The sequence below is a fragment of the Marmota monax genome, unplaced genomic scaffold (assembly GCF_021218885.2).
Source record: "Marmota monax isolate L192 unplaced genomic scaffold, Marmota_monax_Labrador192_F-V1.1 WCK01_AAM20220418_F8-fsc00006, whole genome shotgun sequence".
NCBI classification, from domain to species: Eukaryota; Metazoa; Chordata; class Mammalia; order Rodentia; family Sciuridae; genus Marmota; species Marmota monax.
In genome coordinates this window covers 17,122,246-17,144,685 of record NW_026693712.1, presented here as the reverse complement: position 1 = coordinate 17,144,685, position 22,440 = coordinate 17,122,246, and the positions used below count along the sequence as shown (strand labels likewise).

At 42.6% G+C, this 22,440-nt stretch overlaps 2 protein-coding genes across 3 annotated transcripts in view; both read right to left on the bottom strand.

Moving 5' to 3' along the window:
- Window positions 1-4,684, bottom strand: part of Diaph1 (diaphanous related formin 1) — a 94,614-nt gene extending 89,930 nt beyond the window's left edge. The window contains exon 1 of one of the 2 annotated variants that reach the window (XM_046460174.2): window positions 4,459-4,684. In XM_046460174.2, coding sequence (XP_046316130.1) covers window positions 4,459-4,575 — 117 coding nt within the window. In that variant the 5' untranslated portion in view covers window positions 4,576-4,684. The remainder of the gene's footprint in view (window positions 1-4,458) is intronic. The other variant, XM_046460173.2, reaches the window with a different exon arrangement.
- A 1,823-nt stretch (window positions 4,685-6,507) lies between these two features.
- On the bottom strand, window positions 6,508-22,435 carry Hdac3 (histone deacetylase 3). The gene is made up of 15 exons (XM_046460175.2): window positions 22,320-22,435; window positions 22,131-22,213; window positions 20,632-20,774; window positions 14,595-14,676; window positions 14,413-14,469; window positions 14,240-14,295; window positions 13,735-13,868; window positions 13,287-13,367; window positions 12,849-12,922; window positions 12,624-12,688; window positions 11,352-11,441; window positions 11,164-11,222; window positions 10,805-10,884; window positions 10,347-10,504; window positions 6,508-7,145 (listed from the first exon to the last, which is right to left on the bottom strand). The coding sequence occupies exons 1-15, from the start codon at window positions 22,372-22,374 to the stop codon at window positions 7,076-7,078; spliced, it is 1,287 nt and encodes a 428-aa protein (XP_046316131.1). The 5' UTR covers window positions 22,375-22,435; the 3' UTR covers window positions 6,508-7,075.
- Window positions 22,436-22,440: the final 5 nt, after the last annotated feature.

Sequence of the window (22,440 nt, the reverse complement as noted above, 5' to 3'; positions counted from 1 at the left end):
AAACAAATAAATAAAGTATTGTATCCAACTACAACTAAAAAATAAATATTAAAAAACAAATTGCAATCCTGTCTGGGTCTCCCAAGTCATTAGGATTATAGACATGTACTACCAAACCAAACTTTCAGTTCTTTTTTAAAAAATACTCCAATATTTACCTATTCTCTCAATTGTAGGACAGTCTTACATCCTGTGAGAGAGCATTTCTTTTGTGAAAAGTACACGTAGGGCTGGGATGTGGCTCAGCGGTAGAGAGCTTGCTTAGCATGTGCGAGGCCCCAGGTTCGATCCTCAGCACCACATAAAAAATAAATAAATAAAATAAAGATATCGTATCCAACTACAACTAAAAAAAAAAGTACATGTAACAATACCAGGTGGACCTGTGTGTGGACTGTCTTTAAAGACAAGGCAGAAGGAAGCTGGGGATGGTGGCACAAATTTGTAATCACAGCAGCTTGTGAAACTAAGGCAGGAGGATCAGGAGTTCAAAGTCAGCCTCAGCAATGGTAAGGTGCCAAGCAACTCAGTGAGACCCTGTCTCTAAATAAAATACAAAACAGAGAATAGGGCTAGGATGTGGCTCAGTAGTTGAATGCTCCTGAGTTCAATCTCCAGTATCCAAAAAAAAAAAAAAAAGTTAAAGAAAAAGACAAGGAAGGAGGAATAGCTGAAATTTTCAAGGTTATCATTTTATCATCTCAAACATCTCAGTAACATTCCCATAGGCTTCCCTCTTTCCAAACTAACTCTTTCCTGTGTTCAGCATCTTTCAAAAAACATTACTTGTACAAAGCTCTCTGCATTATTCTAGGTTTTCTGTCACTTTCTGGATAAAAGGTTTTAAGAATAGGAATCTGCATGACAATTCCACTTCATCATTCTCTGCATTTTCTATTATCTTGTTAAAATTCTGCCCAGCATCCTTCACCTTTAACTGCTCTCACTTTGGCCATAGGTCTACACTTATCACTTTGCTTTCAGAAGAGTGTGAAACTGCCAAGTAATAATTCAACACAGGCATCCAAAATTAAACAAGATTCTTATATTATCTATTCTCTCTAATTCCCATTCTTAAATTCATGTTTTACAAAGTTATACTCTTAGTTGAATCAAGAAGCAATATTATCTCTTAGAATCTATCAAGTTCTTGCTGGGCATGGTAGCACATGCCTGTAATCCCAGCAATTCAAGAAGCTAAGGGAGGAGGATTGCAAGTTTGAAGCCAGCCTCAGCAATTTAGTGAGACCCTCAGCAACTTTAGCCAGCTCCTGTCTCATAATAAAAAATAAAAAGGCTGGGGATGTAGTCCCTGGGTTTAATTCCCAATATCAAAAATAAAAAGCATCTATCAATTTCTCAATTATAAAGAAGGATGAACTCTATTAAATGCAGGAATATTCTACAGCCTTCTAACATTTTGGTTGTACTTACTATTTTTAAATATATTCAGTAATCAGTCTATTTGACACCCATCCATCAGTGCTAAAAAGTCAAAAACACTCTTTACTTAGAATTTTTATTTTCCTTTACCTGAACGAATTTTGAAACAAACTAATATAATACTAAAGAAGGGATATGCTGCCAGGAATGGTAATGCACAAGCCTGTAATCCCAGCAGCTCAGGAGGCTGAGGTAGGAGGATCACAAATTCAAAGCCATCTTCAGCAACTTGGCAAGGCCCTAAGCAACTCAGCGAGACCCTACATCTAAAATAAAATGTTAAGAAAAAGGGCTGGGGATATGGCTCCAGTGGTTAAGCACCCCCGAGTTTAATCTCCAGTATTAAAAAAAAAAGGATATGCTCATGGTCCCGGAGAAAAGAGACTTAGAAAGAACCAAAAGAGGAGTATGTAAGCTCTGTGTTCTCATCAGTTGATCTGTACTTAGAACCTAGAGCCCAGAAAGGTATGTAGCAACGACTAAAGGGATTCCTACCCCTTAAATGCAAATAACATTCAAGCACACTTGGTTCAAAATGATGCACTTTTATCAAGTACTTTTTTTTTGGTGGGGGGGGGTATTAAGGATCAAACCCAGGGCCATGCACATTTTAGTCAAGTGCTCTGCCACTGAGCTACACCCCCAGTCTTTAAAGTACATTCTTAATAGAGTTCCAGAGGACACACACTTTAGAAAAGGTGAAGTAGGCGAAAGAGCTTTGAGTTTGGTTTTAGCCTGTAGTTCAAGAAAACTAATCCCTGGGTAACAAAAGCACACTGGCAATCTCACCCACTCCACCCACCCACATATACATACACAGACACAAGGAGAAGTAGATTGCAATGTTCCTCCTCATCTCTCATTTCCAGAGTTCTCATAAAAAGGGCAATGAAGAAAGATAGAATATACTGATGCCATCAGATACATTATATTTGGCAATTAAGGGGTTAAGCTACACTACTTTTCTGGAAACCTTCCAATTCCCTATCTACAAATGCAATTCTCCTTACTACCTGTAATACCTAGCTTTTAAAATATGGCAGGATAAGAGTTAAGAGCAACACTTCAGAAGGAAAAAGAGAACTTGGTTCAGCTCCACCCTCTTGAAAGCAAATATCAACAACTGCGAGCCAAATCCACTCAGCATATGCCACAGTCCATGAACATACCAAAAAAACAGGTGAAAAGAAGCTGAGTTTCCTCAGGTTTCTCACCTTACAACATCACTTTAAGTAGACTTCACAAATTTGTGAAACACATTTGTATCAGATAAAACAAAAAGCACATTCAAAATTCTACAAGATTTGAGAAACTAACAAGTCATGGAAGTCACTACAAATCAACAGAAATAGCTAAAATTTGGGTGAAGAAGGTCAAATAGTACCCATGGAAACAAAACAAAAACAAAAAGATACAAAAATAGAAGGAATATAGGCCCTAGAACTTAAGTTCTACGAAAAAACCCTCCCCAATTAGAGGAGCAATTCTTGTCCCCAAAAAATATAGGGAAAAGGTTGCTTTAGTCACCAAAGGGAAAGGAGGTGTCATTTACTATTAACCCTGTATTTCTGGGAAGAAAGGTATTCACCAGATAAAAACAAGCAGTTACTGACAGCCTGGAGGTCACTGTAAAGGATAGTATAGGAGCACCTGGTCTTGCTAGAAATAGGTGGGAAGAAATGAGTCATTATTTTAATTTTGTTTAGTACACTCAGCATCCCAACCCTCTAGGTCACAAAACATTTTCTTCCTGTTTCCATCACTTTATTAGTTTTCTTTCCAAACTTGTGAAGTTGGACTAGAATACTGGGGGAGCGGGCCTAAGAGAAAGCAAGAGGTAAAAATGATAAGTCCTTTGGTTGGTAGAAAAAGACAATAGGGTTGGGGCATTAAGTACCTGGAAGAAAAGACTAAGTAAATAACTAGCAAATGATTAATATCTAGACTCCCTCTCTTGGACAATGTTCAGTATCTTTCAAAGCTTTCATAGTAAAAAAACAGACAAGTAGCTCCCTGGAGGAGGCAGTAAGAAATTAGAATTTAGGATGGACAAAGGTAATAAAATAATGATAGGGCTACATGAATAGCAATATTCCCTCAGACTCAGATTGGAAGTAATTGACACCTGAGGAAAGCTACACTACAGTTAGGAAATGGGATGGCAGTAGCCTTGGGGCACAAAACGTGACAGAAGAGGAGTTGAGGAGATGGTTATCATAGGAAATGTATAAAAAGCAGCAATTCGATTACTCACAAACTTCTTGGACTTGAAATCTAATTTCCTCCCCGCGGGGGAGGTTTATCACCATTCTGGGTTAAGAAGGGCATAATCCTGAGAAGTTCTAACCCCGTGAAAAGTGATAAGCAACAGGGCAGAGACAGGTTCTCTGAATAGAGAAATACTGGAAAGCCAATTATCGTCATGCCCCAATGACCACACGACCTGGGCAGGAACTCATTCCTGTAATCGCAAGGACAAATGTCCAAGGAAGGAGGAGAGGTAGGGCCCAAGTCAGGTAACATTCTTGAGGGGAAGGATTATCAGGTGACACCGGGCTGAAGGCCCTGAGGGGGACGAGATGGGACGAAAGTTAGCAGGTGAACGGGATCAATCATGGGAAAGGAAGTGACCTTTAGGAGAAGGAAATAAGATAACACCAAAAAAGGGGGTAAGGGCGAGAAGAGAAAATGGACCCAGAGAGGGGACCAAAAAGAGAAGGTATGTTTGGGTTCTAGGGGCAGACGAAAGAAAGTGGAGCCGCTGGGGGCTGAGAGCGTGAGGCCGAGGAGTAAGGGAAGCCCCGAGGTTGCCGGGGCAAGAGCCAGGTGGGACGCCGGAGCTTCCAAAGTCCCGGAGGGGGAGGATGCCAGGCTGTGGAGCCAAGGACCAAGCAGAACGAGGAAAGGAGGTGCGGGGGCGGACCCCTGGCGACCGATCGGAGCCCCTGGGGTCTCTGGAGTCCAGAGGGCGGCTATCAGGCCGGGCTGAGGGACCTGGGTGGGAGGGACACTCACGAATTTCTTGGATTTGCCGCCGTCGCCGCCCGTCGCAGGCAGCTCATCCGGGCTCCGGCCCTTCTTCTTGTCCCGGGTCCCGCGTCCGGGTCCCAGGGGCCCGCCGGACGGCTCCATGTCCTGATTCGCGCTCACCAGTGACCCTGTACCTACGCCGCTCCCGCCCGGCTGCTCCACGCCAGTCGCCGCCGCCGCCCAGCAGCTCCTCAGCCGGCCGCCGCGCCCCGCCTCATTAGCATGCCGAGCTGCGCGCGCCTCATGAATATACAACGGTGACGCCTCGCTCCCGCCCCCCTGCCCCACTTCCGCCCGGACCCGCAGCCCCTACCAATGGGGGCAGGGAGGGGGGTGAGGGAAGCCGCGGAAGCGCGCTACCTGCCCGGCGGGCCTAACCATTTGGACCCACGTGGGGGGGGGCGGGGTGTTAGCGAGTGGGCGGTGCAGCTCTGGCGCCTGCAACTGGGAGCACCGCCCTCTGGCGGTTGGAGCGGCTCAGGCCTCTTCGCTCCCACGCAGCGCCCACGTGGCCGTAAAAACCTAGACCCTTCACACATCCCGGACCAGAGTATTATCTGAACAAAAAAAATCACGTAACCGTTAGGCTGGCAGAAAATTTGGTGCTGGGCGCTCTAGGATAACGCAGTTTTCAATGTGTTCAGTAAACATGGAGCAAGCATATGAAAAAAAAAAAATTTAAACCAAAAGCTACCATTTATTGAAGGCCATGTACCAAAAACAAGGCGTGGTCCGCTCAATGCTGGACTCCTAACTAGATTAGTTCTGGAGTTAGAATTTCCCAGTTATGAATCCCAGGTAGGGATTATGTTTCTAATGTGTACAAACTAATTATCACCAATAGCCTAAGCAGTAATAATGGTTACCACTTAGCTAAATGCACGTTCCTTGCCAGGCACTATGCAAAATATTACAAACCTTTTCTTACTGAACACTCACAATCTCATGTGAAAAGTTCCATTGGTCTCACCGTTTTACAGATAAGAAATTTGGATTGGGGGGAGTTAAAATAACTTGATTAAGCACACATAATTGGCAAAAAAATTTAAGCCCAGATTAATCTGTCAAGCCCTGTGTTTAACCAGGATTCCCCACTGGCATAAATCAAACATTCCTTAAAGAATGATGTTCTCCAACAGTATGTTCTTTGCCCTTAGCATGATTTTCTCCCTCAGCAATTTCATCCATTCTCCAACTACATCTGTCTTTGTGTGTGAAAAGTACATGGCACCCTGTGGGCCCTCAAAGTATGGAGTGAATATTCTTGACCACAGCAGACAAAAGATTTTAAGTGCACATTCATGGAGGGCAGTGACTTACTAGGGTCCCCAATGCTTAGAGTATGCCCTGGTAATACCAGAGACTCTGCTAAGCAGGTTGCTCCTCAATCTAGCCTTCATCTCCCTTGTGCTCTAGACCTAATTGCCTGGTAGAAAGTTGCACAGAGCTGTCCAGACCATACTTCAAACTCAGTTTGTCCAAAACAGTTTAAAAACTACTTTCTAAGCTAACATGGTGGGCAACAGACTGAAAGGACTGAGGGAGTGACCCATCTACCACTTCTCTTTCTTGTACCACTGTCAATGTGTGCTAAATTTACCACATTTCTTACTGACTGTAAACTCCTCCAGAGAAGGGTCTATGTTTGCAGCATTTAAAATATCTAGTAATGTTTTTCACAAAGACAGTTAATGAGCAACTTTTTAATATTTAGCACTGTATTAAGACTTACTATGTTTCATCTCAGTTTATCTTCACCAACAAGCATGAGCAGGCCAATCACCCACGTTAACAAACCTGAAGTCACCTTCTTTGCCATCTCAAGCTAGTTATCTGCCCAAGTTTGTCTAACTCTCCACCAAAATGTTCTATTAACTCCCTATATACAAGTAAAATAATCCATGTAGAATATACACACAGGACCTAACATAGGGTACTGAATAAATGTTAACTATGATTTTTATTATACGCATCATTACCCCATTTCCCTTTCCCTTCATACATAGTTAGCAAGAATTAATATTCCCAGAAAGGTACAAAAAATACCAACTTGGTTTATTGGATTAAAAACAGTGGTAAAATGGACATAAAACCAAAAGTTAGACAGGACATGTTCATATCCTCCCCTACACAAAACCATACTTCCCATTGTCTATAGTTAAGATGTTAGGGAGCCAGAGCCCCCACCACCCAAAACCCTCACCCTTTGCTTGTCCTGGAAGTAAGGCCTGCAGTAGAACCCAAAGGAGAAGGATGTTAGAGACAACCTCAGTCCTCTCTACCCCTTCATCCCTGAGTCTCTGGGTTGGAGGGAAGCAGGGAAGGAATAAGGGGCCAGAAGGGTTGGGGACTGGCTACTAGGGTCTACTGCCTAGAATGTCCCAAAGCCAGCTATACTTCCCTATCTCATCCCTAATAAGTACCATTGTCAGGCTGTGGGAGAGAAAGGAAAAGGGGATAGATGGTTCTAGAACCACATGTGATCTCCAAACCCTTCCTCAGAGTTAGCCTCAGGTTCCCAGACTAGGGAAGCACACCTTTTCCCTTCCCACCAACAAGGCATGAAAAAGAATTCCTTGAGACATAGCATTCCAAGACGCTCTTAAATTTCCACGTCGCTTTCCTTGTCATTATCGTGGTCTCCATCATAGAATTCATTGGGTGCCTCTGGCCTGCAAAGCAAGGGCAGACAGATCAGAACCCTGCTCTACAACTTTCCAGCACCTTCTCCAGAGCCATTCCTCAAGGTCTCTGGGAATTCCTCTCCTCCTTTTGGTAGAGAATGATTGCTATGAATTCATCCACTCACATATTCAATAAACATTTATGGAGAATACTCTGTGCCAGGCATGTGTCAGAGGCTTATAGCAGATAATTAGCCAGACCAGGCTTTCATCCATCATGAAAAAGCTTACCTAATAAATGAGACCAAAGATTTAGTAAATAATATAATTTCAGATGGTGGAGACATTATGGAAAAAAAAAAGAAAAAAGAAAGAAAGTAACATGACTGTGAGTGATAAGAGGAAAATGGTAAATTCCAGACAGGATTTTTAGGGAAAATAATTTTAAGAATGAAAGCCTGAAGTTTGGGAAGCCAAGCAAACATCTCAGGAAAACTGTTCCAAGCCTCATAAGGTAGAAAAAAACTGGTATATTTTAATATAACAAGGAGGCCATGATGGCTGGGCGTTGTATCATGAAGGAGAGTAGTTACAGATAAGATCATGGATGGAAGTCAGGATCAGCACACAGGGCCTTTTTAAGCCAGAAGTGGAGGACTGACTTAAACTTACACTGAGAGAAGGGATGTGAAAGAAACACAGGGCCCAGTAAATACTCAATACTGATTTCTTTCTTTTTCAAAAACTACTCTCTGAGAGAAAACTGAGTCATCAAAGAGTAGCTGAGGGAATAAGTCAGGTAAGGCTCTATCTACTTGAGCCACAGGTCAGTTATCTCACCACAAGGATAAAAGTTGTGGGGTCACAAGCTTAGATTTGTATCTTAACTAGCTTTATGACCCCAGGAACATTATTTAACCTCTCTGAGGCTTAGACTCCTCCTCAGGTAATCTGAGGATAAGAGCTACTCTTAGCATTGTCCGATGGCACCAGAACAATGACATGATATGTATGTTGTACTATAAAACACCTAGTATTGAGTCTGGTGCTTGGCAAAGCCACAGAAGTGGCAACTCTTATTATTACTACTCTGCAAGTCATATGCAAGTTGGAGCTATAGGATCAAAGAAGAACCAGAACTCAGTGGGTGGTCTGACAGGGAGGTAGGGCTTAGGAACAGGAAGAAAGGCCTGAGGCTTCTGCTGACTGTTGAAAGGGTGTGGTATAATGTGCAGACTAGACCCAGATGTCAGTCTGTTACTATTGATGAAAAAGCCAAACTTTGACAAAAGGAAGAACTTAAAAACAGGTATTGCCAAACCAAATCAGACACTGAAAATCAATTTCCAGAAGTCAAGCTTTAGAAACCTAGAAAAACTGAGAAGGAGATGACTCAAAAGCTCTGAGGCCAGATGTTTAGATATTTCCCAACCCAGGCCAGGCAATAAGGGGGCTTTCATAGAGGAGGGAAGATGGACAGGTCCTAAGGGTTAGAGTAGTAAAGTCCATGTCCAAAGGACAGAGACGCTGGCTGGAACTCTGATTATGAGTTGTAAATGTGAGAAGCAGACTCTAGAAGGGTCTGAGAAGCTCACCAGACTGCAGCAGAGCAAGCTTCAACTTCTAACACTGAACAGGAGCAGGACTGGGTATCCTGCAAATGTCCAGCTGTGGTTGGTTATTCCTCAATATTGTAAGGAAATCTGTTCTCCACAAGTGCATCTGGTTTTGCACTTCTGGGTTCTCGTTTTTTCCCTTCATTTTTCAGAAAAGTTTGTTTTGATATTTTAAAAACAATTTCTAGGGGGCTGGGGATGTGGCTCAAGCGGTAGCGCGCTCATCTGGCATGCGTGCGGCCCAGGTTCGATCCTCAGCACCACATACAAACAAAGATGTTGTGTCCGCTGAAAACTAAAAATTAAATATTAAAAAAAAAAAAAAACAATTTCTATCCTCACCGTCCCCTATTCATTCTATCTATAAATATTTCAGTATGTATCTCAGAAAGACAAAAGCTTTTTTTGAAAAAAACAGAACCACTATTCTGAAACCTGAGAAAAAAATGAACAGAAATCAAACAACATTAAAGAGCAATATGCAGGCAGTGACCTGTCCAGCCAACCCACAAGGAAAGACTAAAATGCTGGCAAGAATGTAAATTGATAAAGACTTTTTGGAGGGCTGGGGATACAGCTCAGTTGGTAAAGTGTTTGCCTCACATGCACAAGGCCCTAGGTTCAATCCCCAGTACCACACATACACAAAAAAAGACTTTTTGGAAGGCAATGTGACAGCAAATACAAATGATTTTTCTGCATTCAACCTTTGACCTAATAACAACAATTCTAGGAATCTAACTCATTTAAACAAACAAGCATGCAAATATGTATACATAAGGGGACTCATTGCCACCCTCTTTATTACCATAATAGCAAAAAAAGGGGGGGATTATGTAAATTAATGTAACTGTCCATCAATGGTAGTTAGTTAAATTAGGTTATATCCACACAATGGAATATTATGCAGCTGATAAAATACAGAAACAGATCCATATCACTAACACAAAGATACGATATCTTATTTTAAAAAAAGACAAGTTTAAGTTGTAGAGCCACATGTACAGAATGTTTCCATTTAGACTAACAAAAATCAAAACCCCCACAAATAGCAAACTCTATGAATGAATATATGTTCATAGTATATATGCATTAGAAATACACTTGTAATTTACAGAAAAAAAAGGTCTACCTAAAAAGATATAAATCAAACTATTAATGATAGTTACTTCTGTGAAATGGGTCTGGGATTATGTGAATGTAAACGTAACCTACTTTGATGTTGTTTATAATTGGGGGGGAGGGTGCTGGGGATTGAACTCAGGAGCACTCAACCACTTAGCCACATCCCCAGCCATATTTTGTATTTTATTTAGAGACAGGGTCTCACTGAGTTGCTAAGCACCTCACTCTTGCCGAGGCTGGCTTTGAACTCACAATTCTCCTGCCTCAGCCTCCCCAGCTGCTGAGATTATGCACCCAGCTAGATGCTATTTATAATTTTTACAATAAATATGTTACTTTGTCACTGAAAACTGCAAACAAAAAAATAAAAAAAAGAGTAGGGGAATTGTACTGACTTAAAGGCAGTAAACCAGGGACAAGAAAGCCAGTGTCTTCCAATTTACTTTTCTCTTGTAAGCCTCCCCTGCAAGCCTGCTGGAATGTCCCACTCTCAAGTCCCTGCCCAGACCTGCTGTAGTTCTCCTCAGGACCCCTCTCCTCTGCGTCAGCCTCATCAGTCCTGTCATATGTCAGGAGATCAGCAGGCACATCATGAATCTGGACACTAGGTGCATGGTTCAGCATCTTCAGGTTTTCAAAGATTGTCTGGCGGATCTGGTCCAGATACTGATTGAAGAGGAGGAATAGAAAGTGAGTGGCTCCTAGTGACTCCCAGAGCATCCACCCTTCTAGCGACCTTCTGCTCCTAATGTCCTGGTTTTCATCTCTCTATTTCAGATCTCCCAACTGATACCTGTCCCTTCCCACCAACCCTGACTACCTCTACACTATCCTAGGCTGTCTCCTAGCTGGTAGCAGGGACAGTGACAGCTTAGAACTCCCCCATCTTTGATTTCTCCCACTTCCTACATCCTAGACTTCTCCTGGGCTCCCCTATCTTGTGCATGGCTTCTCCGAGTGGCTGACCTGGCGTGAGTTCTGATTCTCAATGCGGGTGCTGACGTCTGGATGGAGTGTGAAGTCAGGGGCAAAGTACTCGAAGTATTCTTGGGGAGGGAGGTGGGGAGGAGAGGGGATGAGAAGAGGGGATTAGCCAGAAAACATGGTTCAGACCAAGACACGCAGGTCCCAAGACTTTCCAGTCCCTCCCTTCCCACCCAGACCCCTACAAAATAGCTGCCCAGTCTTTTCCTTGTTCTCGGCCCAGAGATTTCATCTGCAGAACTTTGAGAATGTAAAATTTCCTGTCTGCTTTCAAATCGGATCATTCTTAGGGCTGGTGAAAAGAGCCTTCCTGTTATGGAGGTGTTGTGGGTGGTTCTTACCACTATAGGGAAGCTCCTCACTAATGGCTTCTTCTACCAGCAGCGATGTCTCATATGTCCTGAAACCAACCAGCAGAGTGGGGTAAGCTGACTAAGTAGGCTGAAAGGCCCACCTGGCCATATCCCATTGTGGGAGTCCCTAGCTTACCCCACAATGCAAGAACAGGAAAGTCAGGGAGGGTACTCACCAGCAGCGGGCAACATTTCGGACAGTATAGCCTCCACCACCCAACACCAGTAGAGGGATATTAAAGCTCTTGACATATTCAACACATTCCCTGTTAAAAGGAACCAGAAGAATGGGTGGAGCCAAGGTCTACACCTCTAGATATTACTTGGAAAGGGCAACAGGGAATTGTAAGTGTTCTTTAGTTTGGTCTGGGTAGTGGAATTCATTAAGTTATACTGTTGGAATTTGTGTACTATATTTTGTGTCTCAGTGAAAATTTTAAAATAAAGTGCACCCTCAAAAATAAGGAAATAAAATACTTCTGTCCTGCTCAACACTCTCCTTGGCATCCTACCTGTTAATCAACTATACTTATCAATATACTAGCCAGTATGTCAGTTCTGGCCTTCAGAATATAACCCTAACCCCCTACAACTCTCTGTCACCACCTCCTCCACTTCAGTTTGGGCACCAAATCTCTGGCCTAGACAATGCCAGTAACTTCCTAACTGGTCTTTCCACTACCAATCTTGTCCCATCACTCTACCCCAAAACTCAGCACAGTCACTTTAAAATACATTGGATTATGTAACTTCCCTGCTTAAATATCCTTCAACAGTTGCCCTCCATCACTGGACTACCTTCAAACTCCTTACCAGAGTCCAGAGGCCCTGTACAATCTCACCATGGCCAATTTCTAGGACCTCAACTCGATCTACCTCCAGCTTGGTCCCTGTGTTCTGGCCTCACTCGTTTTATTTCGTTTCCTTCACCACATCAGTTCTTCCCAGCCTCAGAGTCTTTTGTAGGCATAACTCACTGCCTGGGACAGGCTTCTCTCTGCTTCTCTTGTGGCTCACTCGGTCTTAGCCTCCAGCTCTCGGCTCCCATTTTACCTCCACAGAAAACCCTTTCCAAATCATGCCAAAGGAGATTCCCTACTGTTACCCTCTGTCCCAGCTTTCTATTTTTTTCCTCTATAGGATTTATAGCAATCTACTTATTTTTTGTTTGCTTCCTACTCTAAACTGTAAACTCTGTGCACTTTATCATTCCATCCCCATCATCTAATACAATGCCTGGAACACAATCAGTCCTTAATAAAAACCTACTGTGAATGAATGACCATCTAGAAGATCCTATTTAAGGTGATATTTCCTAGTTCAAGTACAACTTATAGATTACTTTTGATTCGCAGAAGAAATGAGGCCCATCTTTAACTACTCCTACTCCATTTAGTAAAGCCCAAAGCCACTTGTAAAACCTGGGGGAGAAGAAGGGCAAGTCTCACCCATGCCCTCGGATACTGAGGTTGAAGCAGCCCAATCGATCACAGCCCAGAGAGTCAGCTCCACACTGCAAAAGCAAAATGCCAGGCAGCTGCAGTGACACAACTGATCAGAACATCACAGATATCTTCCACATCCCTTCCCTCACCAACCTAGGGACCTTCCTCTTTCCCGCTCTCTTCCCTCAAGCCCAGGTGAGTCCTCCTAGCAGGCACTGACAGCATTACCTGGAGCACAATGCAGGTGGGTTGGTAGAAGTCCACCACCTGGTTGATGACCGGCTGGAAAAGGTGCTTGTAACCTGGGAGAGGGCCAAAGATGGGCACCTGGCACCCCAAGGGGATGGGGAGACAGGGAACAAAAGGAAAAAGGGGGTTGAGAGAGCATGTAGCCCAGGAAAGGGGCAAGCCAAAGAACCAAACCATTGGTTCTAAACTCAGGAGTCCCAGACTGCTATGAGTGACTGATGAAAGCTAATGACCCTTATCATTAAGTGTGCATATATATGATATTTTGCATACAATTTCCAGGGGTTCTTGGTCCCTTTGAAGGCCATTCATCCTTAAGGATACCTGGCCCAATAGCAGACAACACCAGGCAGAAGAGATTAATTAAAAGAGAGAAAGAAGGGGCAGAGTACACAGGGAGAAGACACCAGTACTTACTCTGATCATCAATGCCATCCCGCAAGGGCACATTGAGACAATAGTAGCGGCCACTCTCTGCTCCAACTTCATACATGTCACCTATAGGGAAGTGGGTAGTGGGAGCCATGCATGGGAAGCACTTGCAACTTAGAAGCTCTGTCAATGAATCTCCACCAGACTCCCTAGATCCACTGTTTCTTGCAGTTTGTAAGTCATTCAATGATTTTTTTTTTTTAAATAACTACCATGAGCCAAGCTGCATACTAGGCACATCGGATACAGCAATAAATAGAATAATGAAATCCTACCAAGCTTATACTCTTCCTCACAATGAAAAAGGAGACAGTAAACAAATATTTTTTAAAAACACACACACATTAAATATAAATAGCAATGAGTGCTCTAGTAATCAGTCATGCTAAAGAACTAACAGATGTAAAGGGAACAGTAATTCATGTTCTTGTACCTGTACCAGGGAAGAAGTAATTTCCGTATTTGTGGAAAGACACCGTCATGACCCTGTCAGTGAGGTAGAAGGCTTCCTGAACGCCATCTCCATGGTGGATGTCAATATCAATATAGAGCACACGAGGGTGGTACCTGGGGTAAGGGCAAAGCCAGGGTCTGAGGTAGAGGTGAACCCCAATCCATTCCTCCCAAACATAGGGTCTGGAATTATTTAAAGTCTGCCAAGTCACCTGAAACCTAATACCACCAGTTTTCTAAGGGTAACCCTGGGGATCCAGCCTGGAGGCTGGAGGCAGGGACAGGAGAGGGGTGTGCAGAAAAGGCTGAAATTTGAGCAGGCAGCAGGCAATCTGCAGCAGAGCAGAGGAAGACGCAGCCTAAGAAAAGCATCAAGAACTTGGGAGAAGCTAGTGGTGAAGGAGAGAGATCAGGGTCAGGGTCAGGGCTGTCTGAGGGACCTCCTTGGTTGAGATCCTCTTAAGTGCCCCTCCTGGGCTACTTACTTGAGCAGCTCCAGGATGCCGATTACAATGTCGTTGACATAGCAAAAGCCAGAGGCCTATAGCAAGACAGTGGTCTTTTAAATAGAGAAACAATCCCTCTGTTTGCCCCCCACTGTCATCCTGACTGCCTACCCTAGGGTAGCCACTGTCTTCCCCATCACATCCTCACTCACCTCAAACTTCTTGGCATGGTGCAGACCACCAGCCCAGTTAATGGCAATATCGCAGATCTGAAAGACAAACACCCAACTCACAGTCCTCTTCTGCCCACCTCTGAAGCTGGGAGCCCAGGGTCAGGGTAAAGCACTGAGTCTACAGACTCATAGGAAAGAAACAAGAACTGGGAATACATCACCTTGTTGTTCAGCTGGGTTGCTCCTTGGAGGGATGCACCTGTGTAACGGGAGCAGAACTCAAAGAGCCCGGGAAACACTGGGCTGCAGGGAATAGGAGTGGGTTAGAACATTTGTGCCTCTGTCCTGCCTGCGCCTTGTTACACTCCCTCCTTACCCCAGACTCCTCCAATCGCCATTTTCTGATAGCCCTCTCGCCCCTTCCTAAACACCTGCTTATCTGCAAATGTATTCAACAAATGCCAAGCCCTGTGTAAAGCACAAGATGGGAAAGAAAGAAGCTTTTAAATGTTAGGGAGTTTGTACCCTAGCTGGGAGAGAAGCAAATAGCTTCTAGGTTATTTTTGTGTGTGTGTGTGCCAGGAATTGAACCCAGGGTTGCTTAACCACTGAACCACATCCCCAGCCCTTTTTTAATTTTTATTTTGAGACAGGGTCTTGATAAGTTGCTGAGGGCCTCACTAATTGCTGAGGATGACTTTAAACTTGAGATCCTCCTGCCCTGCCCTCCTTGGTTCCTGGGATTATAGGCGTGCATGACCATGCCCAGCTCAGCATCTAGGTTCTTAAGTATAAAGGAAAAAGGAAATAAGTTGCCAGGTGCAGTGGTGCATGCCTGTAATCACAGCAGCTCAGGAAGATGAGACAGGAGGATGGCAAATTCAAAGCCAGTCTTAGCAATGCTGAGGCACTAAGCAACTAAGTGAGACCCTGTCTCTAAATAAAATACAAAATAAGGTTGGGGATGTGGCTCAGTGGTTGAGTGCTCCTGAGTTCAATCCCCAGTACCCCAAAATAAAAAGGAAATAAATTGAGATAAAACATGAATTCTATTTTTTTTCTTAAAAGTCTTCTATAGGTACCACACTCTAACATAATGTTCAATAGTAGCCTTGACAGTCACACATTTTAAAGAAAGAATTATATTCCTATATACACAAAATACTACTAATAATAAGATAAACCATGGAAAGTTTTTAGCACGTTTTATGGCACTATAAGCCACATGTTAGCTAAAATGATCGCTATCTTCATTCTTCATATAAAGAAAAGGATTGAACCCAAACACAAAAGGCTACATACCATGACTCATTTATATAACATTCTGGAAAAGGCAAAATAGGATAGAGTCAGATCAGTGGTGCCTGGAGCTGAGGTGGAGAGAAGGCATTGATGATAAAAGGGTATGAAGGATCTTTGTGGGGTAAGCGAAATATCCTGAATCTTGAGACATTCTAAACTCTCAAGATGTTACACACAAAAAAAGGTGAATTTTACTGTATGTAAATTATACCTTCATTAACCATCACTTAAAAAAAATAAAATAAAGAAATGCCTTTAAAAAAACCCTAGTTTGGAGAATCACAGCCCTTGGGACAGGAGTCCCCTGTGTTTCTCCTTTGCTGGCAAGGCAATAAAATGCTTTTTCTTTTCTTAAAATAAATAAATAAATAAAATAAAGATTTAAAAAAATCCCTAGTTTGGATTTTTTAAGGTCAGTGGTGGAGACTGATCCTAGCATGTATAACACTATAGGTTTCATGCCCAGCACCAAAAAAAAAAAAAAAAAAAAAAAAAAACCCTAGTTTTAGGTATCCAAGAAAATAGTACAACTGCCACATTTAACCATGTGAAAAATAGAATTTAGGGACTTTTATAATTTCTCAAGGGTTTGGAAATAATTAGTGTTTGATACTTAAACAACTAGCAAATAAAAAAGCAATGAAATTATTAGCTTCAGGAAAAACAAAGTTGTATACGAAAATAAATTAACTATTACTATTTGGTTCTAAAACAAATGAATAGTAGTTATGATAAAGTAAACAGAATAGTGACTGATTGAAAATTATGATATAGCTACATTATGAACCTGGGAGAAGCCAGTATGATGGTATGAGAAGACAGAATGCTCATATCCATACGAACAGCTTATAGACGATGTCTAAAAACTGATAAAGGAAGAAATATTGACAAGAAGTAATATAGTAGGGGAGTATAATTATAAGCCCAGATTTATAAGCCAGACAGCTAGTAATGTTGGGCAAATTGTTTAGCCTTTCTGTGTCTCAATGTCCTTATTCTTAAAAAGGAGATAATAATAAACCCTACCATATACTTGTTGAAACTAAATAGCTACAAAGCATTTAACATAGTACCTAGTGTATTAAGTATTACCTAAATATTACAGATCAGTAGCAGTAAATTTATTATATCATTTAGAAATCCAAAGATAAGCACCAGAAAAAATATGCTAGCTGAAAGTGGCTGCTACTGAGGACAGAGATTAATGCACAGGAGGAACAGGTCTGGGATTGCTTTTTTAAAAAATCCCATTAAAAACCTCATAAAGGGGCTGGGGTTGTGGCTCAGTGGTAGGGTGCTCACCTAGCATGCATGAGGCACTGGGTTCGATCCTTTGCACCGCATAAATGTAAAATAAAGATATTGTGTCCACTTAAAACTTAAGAATATTAAAAAAAAAATCCTCATAGAGGCCTAGGGTTGTCAGCAGTACAGCACTCACCTAGCACATAAAAGGCACTGTATTTGATCCTCAGCACCACATAAAAATAAATAAATAAAATAAAGGTATCGTGTCCAACCAGAACTAAAAAAAAAAAAAAAAAAAAAACTCATAAAAGCTGGGTGTGGTGATGCAAATCTGTAATCCCAGAGGCTCAGGAGGTAGGGCAGAAGGATCACAAATTCAAAACCAGACTCAGAAACTTAGCAAGACCCTGTCTCTAAATAAAATATAAAAAAGGCTTGGGGATGTGGCTCAGTAGCTCAGTGATTAAGCACCCCTAGGTTTAATCCCCAGACCAAACAATAACAACAAAAAAGAACCTGTACTGGCTGGGTGTGGTGGTGTGTACCTGTAATCTGTGACTCAGGAGGCTGAGGCAGGAAGATCACAAATTCAAGCCCAACTTTGGCAATTTAGCAAGATTTTCAGCAACTTAGCAAGACCCCATTTCAGTAAATAAATAAATAAATGAGTGTGTAGCTCAGTAGTAAAGCATCCCTGGGCTTAAGTCCCAGTACACGTGTACACACACACACACAAAAGCCTTGTAAATAAATTTGGCTATTTATATTAGATTAGATTACTTTTTAAACCATCACAAATTAATTAAAGGAAAATAAAAAGGAGCAGGACATGGTGGTGTGTGCTTATAATTCCAGTGACTTGGGAGGATGAGACAGCAGGATCACCAATTCAAGGTCAGCCTGGGCAATTTAGCAAGACCCTATCTCAAAGTAAAAAATACAAAGGGCTGGGAGTTTAACTTGGTGGTAGAGTACCCCTGGGCTCAATTTCCAGAACCACACACATAAAAAAAAAAAAAAAAGAAGGAAAATTCCTGATTCTCCTCTGAAACATAGACAAACATAGATATAGTTTAAATTTGACAGAACAACTGAAAATAGCCAAATGGCCCAGAGTAGATGCCCTAACTATGCAAAGAGCATATACAGGTTTCCTGCTGTAGCCTAAAGTCTGATTCCACATTCCCAGATCTAGAAAATGAACTCGGGAATAGCAGCAGGAACAACAACAACAAAAAAAAAAGAGCTGGGTATGATGGCACAAGCCTATAATCCCAGTGACATAGGAGGCTGATGCAGGAGGATCTCAAGTTCAAGGCCAGCCTCAACAACTTATGGAGGCCCTAAGTAACTCAGTGAGACCTTGTCTCAAAACAAAAAGTTAAAAAGGCTGGGTAGAAATATTACTGTTCTCTATATGGAAAGCAAAATCATTTAAAACTATAATAAAATCATTTAAAACTATAATAAAAAAAATTGCTGCCACCAAAAAGGGGGGGCAAGGGGGCAAGGGGGGGGGGGTGCTGGGGACGTTGCTCAGCAGTAAAGTTGAGTACCAAAAATACCATAGTACCAAAAAAAACAAAAACAAACAAACAACAACAACAAAAAAAAAACTAAGAAACTTCCCAAGACAGCACATGACAAAACTAATTAAGCAGGCAGTATGTTCAGGACAGAGCTCTGTGGGCTGGTATGAAGATGTTGTGAAGGCTGAGAAGGCCTTGAAAAAGTTGAACAGGACATCCAAGGACATTCCAGGAAGGGATCCCATGCAGCTGAGTGTGGGAATAAGATTGGGAAGGTGTTCAATGCCAGCAAAAGGAACTGGCCTCTATCTGACAGCCTGGACTGCATCTGTCAATAGGATCTTTCATAGAAATAGATTAGTGGTTCAAAAATCTGGACTCTTAGATTGTGGATGCAGCACCACAAAACAAAAACAAAAACAAATCTGGGCTCTAGATCTGAATCCTGCCACCACCACTGACCAATTACGTGAAATGTGGTAAGTTACCTAAATTTCCCCAAATCTCCATTTATCTATGTGAAACATCAGGAAAAGGCCTATTATATCTCCAGGTTGGCATGAGAATTAGAGGATACACTAGGAACCCTCAGCATAATACTAGCAAAATAAGTACTTAATAAATGGTAGCCATTGTAGGAAGCTCTATAGGATCAACAATCTGTAAAACCTATTTATCAAGAAATAAATTCAAGGGGGAGAAGGAAAAGCCACAGACTAAAAGTCTCAAGTCCCATCAATCAAACACAATGCATGGCCCTTGTTTAGATCCTGATATTAATAAACTGTATAAAAATATATGAGATGAGACAATATTTGAATACTGATTGTATATTTGATTATATTGAGGAATTACTATTCATCTTTAGGTATGATTTAGATTTTTTTTAAGTTTCATTTAGAGATAAATAATCTAACACAAGGGGGTACAGATGAAATAAGACTGGCCACTTGCTTATAAGAGCTGAAGCTGGATATGCTGGGCACAGTGGTGCACACCTATAATCCCAGAGGCTCAGGAAGCTGAGGCAGAAGGACTACAAGTTCAAAGCTAACACTGGCAATTTAGCAAGGCCCTAAATAATTTAGTGAGACTCTGTCTCAAAATAAAAAATAAAAATGGCTGGGGATGTGGCTCAGTGGTTGAGTGCCCCTGGGTTCAATTCCCAGTACCAAAAAATTTAAAAAAAGAGTTGAAGAGGGGTATGGATACATGATGTGATAGATACATGTTCTACTCTACTTTCAGAAATGTTTGAAATTTCCCTTTAAAAAGTTTAAATAGAATTGAGTACATGGTAGCTGTTTTGGTTATTATTTTTCATGGACATATATTAGAGTGTGAGCAAGGATCATGGCTTACTTTCCACCCCCTTCTCCACAGCATCTAACCCTGAGTCATCTACATGCGTTACAAGCTTAATGTAAATGTAAACCTGGTCATGTCAAATCACTCCCTTGCCTTTTAAGACATTTTAATGACTTTCCTCTATTCTAAGAACAAAAACTTCAATTCATAACAGGGCTGTTCAAAAGGCCTCATTTATCTCTTTAGCCTCTAATCAGATTACTTTCCTTTTCATATTCTGTCCGTGGGCTTTTTCTTTCTTTCTTTCTTCCGTTTTTTAATACTGGGGATTGAATACAGAGGCACTTTACCACTGAGCCACATCTCCAGCCAGAGTCTAATTAATTAGTGCCTCCCTAAGTTGCTGAGACTGGCCTCAAAGTTGGGATCCTCCTGTCTCAGCCTCCCAAGTCACTAGGATTACAGGTGTAAGCCACCATGCCCAGCTGCACTTGGGCTTTTTCTGTTCCTTAAATGAGTCATACTTTGTTCTACCACAGACATGTTGTCTCTATTACCCAATACATCCCTTCCCTCAGCTGCCAAACACCTTTCCCCTAATTCCTCTTTTTTTTCAGATCTAATTTAATATTCAGATGAATATTAAAATTTTGCTGCTATTGTTCATCATTGCATCCCTCACACTTAGTACAGGGCCTGGCCTCAAGTAAATCACCAATAAATATTTACTGAATAAACAAATGAGCGAATGATGATTCCCTGACAAGTAGGTCCCCCCCTCATATCTTCCCAGTCCTATTACAAAACTTCATTGAAGGGCCTCACACCAAAGTGTTTGACATCCCCAAATCCAAGTGTTCCCCTCCCTCACCAGTCATCGCCCACGTTGAAGGCATTAAGGCTCTTGGTGAAGCCCTGCATGTTGGTGGGGCTGACTCTCTGCAGAAAATCAATGTAGTCCTCAGAGTGGAAGCGGCACATGTCATGCTGGGAGGCTTGGTATGGCTTGAAGACCTTGGAATGGAGAAACAAGATGAACCTAGCAGGATCATCCCCACTGATGAGGCTGAGACCCGCCACACTGAGCCCACCCCTGGAGATTGCCCAAAACCACATACTACAATCCCAATCCTTGTTATTCTACGAGATAAAGGTCAGTGAAGAAAAGAAGCTCCTGTTAATGGTCTTGATAATGACCCATGTAAAACACTTCTCCTTTCCACCTCCAGCCCAGCCTCTCCTACCTTCTCAACCTTGAACCCTGATTCACCTGCCCTGATCCCTGGATTTCCTATTCCTGGTTCTCTCCATACTCATCTCCCCTTGACTCTGATTCTGCCCTTTAGGTTCTTCATTCTGAAATCAGATATAAGGGATATATAACAATCTTCTAGTTAAAATCCAAGGTGCCAAACCAAAGATTTATCGTCCTTGGGGGGGTGGGGGTGTTCATGAACCTCTTTGAAATTTGGGCAAGAAGAAAGAGCTTTTTTTTTTCTCCTAGAAAATGCATGCAGGGACACAGAGGCACATAATCTCAAGGGATTCAGAGATTATTGCACTAACAATACCTCAGTCTTTCTACAACCAATCCACTTGTGTGTGCCTCAGAAAAAGCAGAGATCACTCATATTGTTGGCTCATTACCCTCAAAATACATAAGGGTGAGATCTGTTATTATCTCATTTCACAGCTGCAAATTCCAAACTGGAGATGAATAGTATGCATACATATGGGAGATGGAGGATTGGGCAATGATTAAGCCTAACTATGCAGAGATACTATGTAGAGGTACTCTAGGTTGAAAAAGGAATACAGAAGGCATCTCCTGTTCTCCACACATATACACATAATTTACCCAAAAGGCTGCAGAGCTGTCCCTAGAGTTCTAGCTCCTAGCAGGTAGTGAGAGGTGGGAGGAGATATATACAAAGATCCAGACACACCCATCCCTGAGGCCACAACACTAACCACACCCTAAAAGGCAGCGGGACCGGGAGTGCAGCTCATAGGTAGAAAGCTTGCTTATTATGCCTAAGGCCCTGATTGGATCTCCCAGAACTGCAAAAATAAATACATAGTACATAAAATAAATTCAGAGAGAAACACATCTGTCTTCAAGAGGGCCTCACACCACCCTAACCCTACACCAAGGGCTGGTGTGCCTAATGTCAAAGGGTGACTAGCCTAAGGTGAAAATGTAACTCCCATTAACTCAGAGAACGCCCACCCACAAACTCTGCAAACAGAGAGTGCTCCAGGCGACTTCTAACTGCCCCCTACCCTAGGGGCGGGTGCACCTGGTACATTCGATCCAATCCACTTATCCCTAAGGCCACAGCTCGCTCCCAACCCGCCAGCTGGACTCACGATCATCTTCTTATAGAGACCATAGTGCAGGACCAGGCTATGAGTCAATGCCAGGCGATGGGGCTTCATAGGGTGCCCAGCTCCTGGGGGTGGGGAAAAGAGAGTTGGTCAGTTCTCATCCCTGAAGCTACAGCTCTTGCCTCGAAACCTCTGCGTCCAAGCCCCTAGCGCACAAACCCGTTCCCTCACCGTAGTGGAAGTTGCCCACATCAGGGTCGTAGAAATAGGCCACGGTCTTGGCCATAGCGCCGGCGGGACCAGGCCCAGCGCCTCCGCCGCCCGCCGGACGCCAGCCCCGCCCCCGGCTAGT

What these genes read in the sequence shown, in the direction of transcription:
- Hdac3 (XM_046460175.2), bottom strand. Translation starts at nt 22,374, where the DNA reads ATGGCCAAGACCGTGGCCTATTTCTACGACCCTGATGTGGGCAACTTC. An exon ending in GTCTCTATAAGAAGATGATC is followed by an intron (nt 20,775 to 22,130) that starts GTGAGTCCAGCT and finishes CTCCATTCCAAG; the next exon opens with GTCTTCAAGCCATACCAAGC. An exon ending in GGATGGCATTGATGATCAGA is followed by an intron (nt 12,923 to 13,286) that starts GTAAGTACTGGT and finishes GCCCTCTCCCAG; the next exon opens with GTTACAAGCACCTTTTCCAG.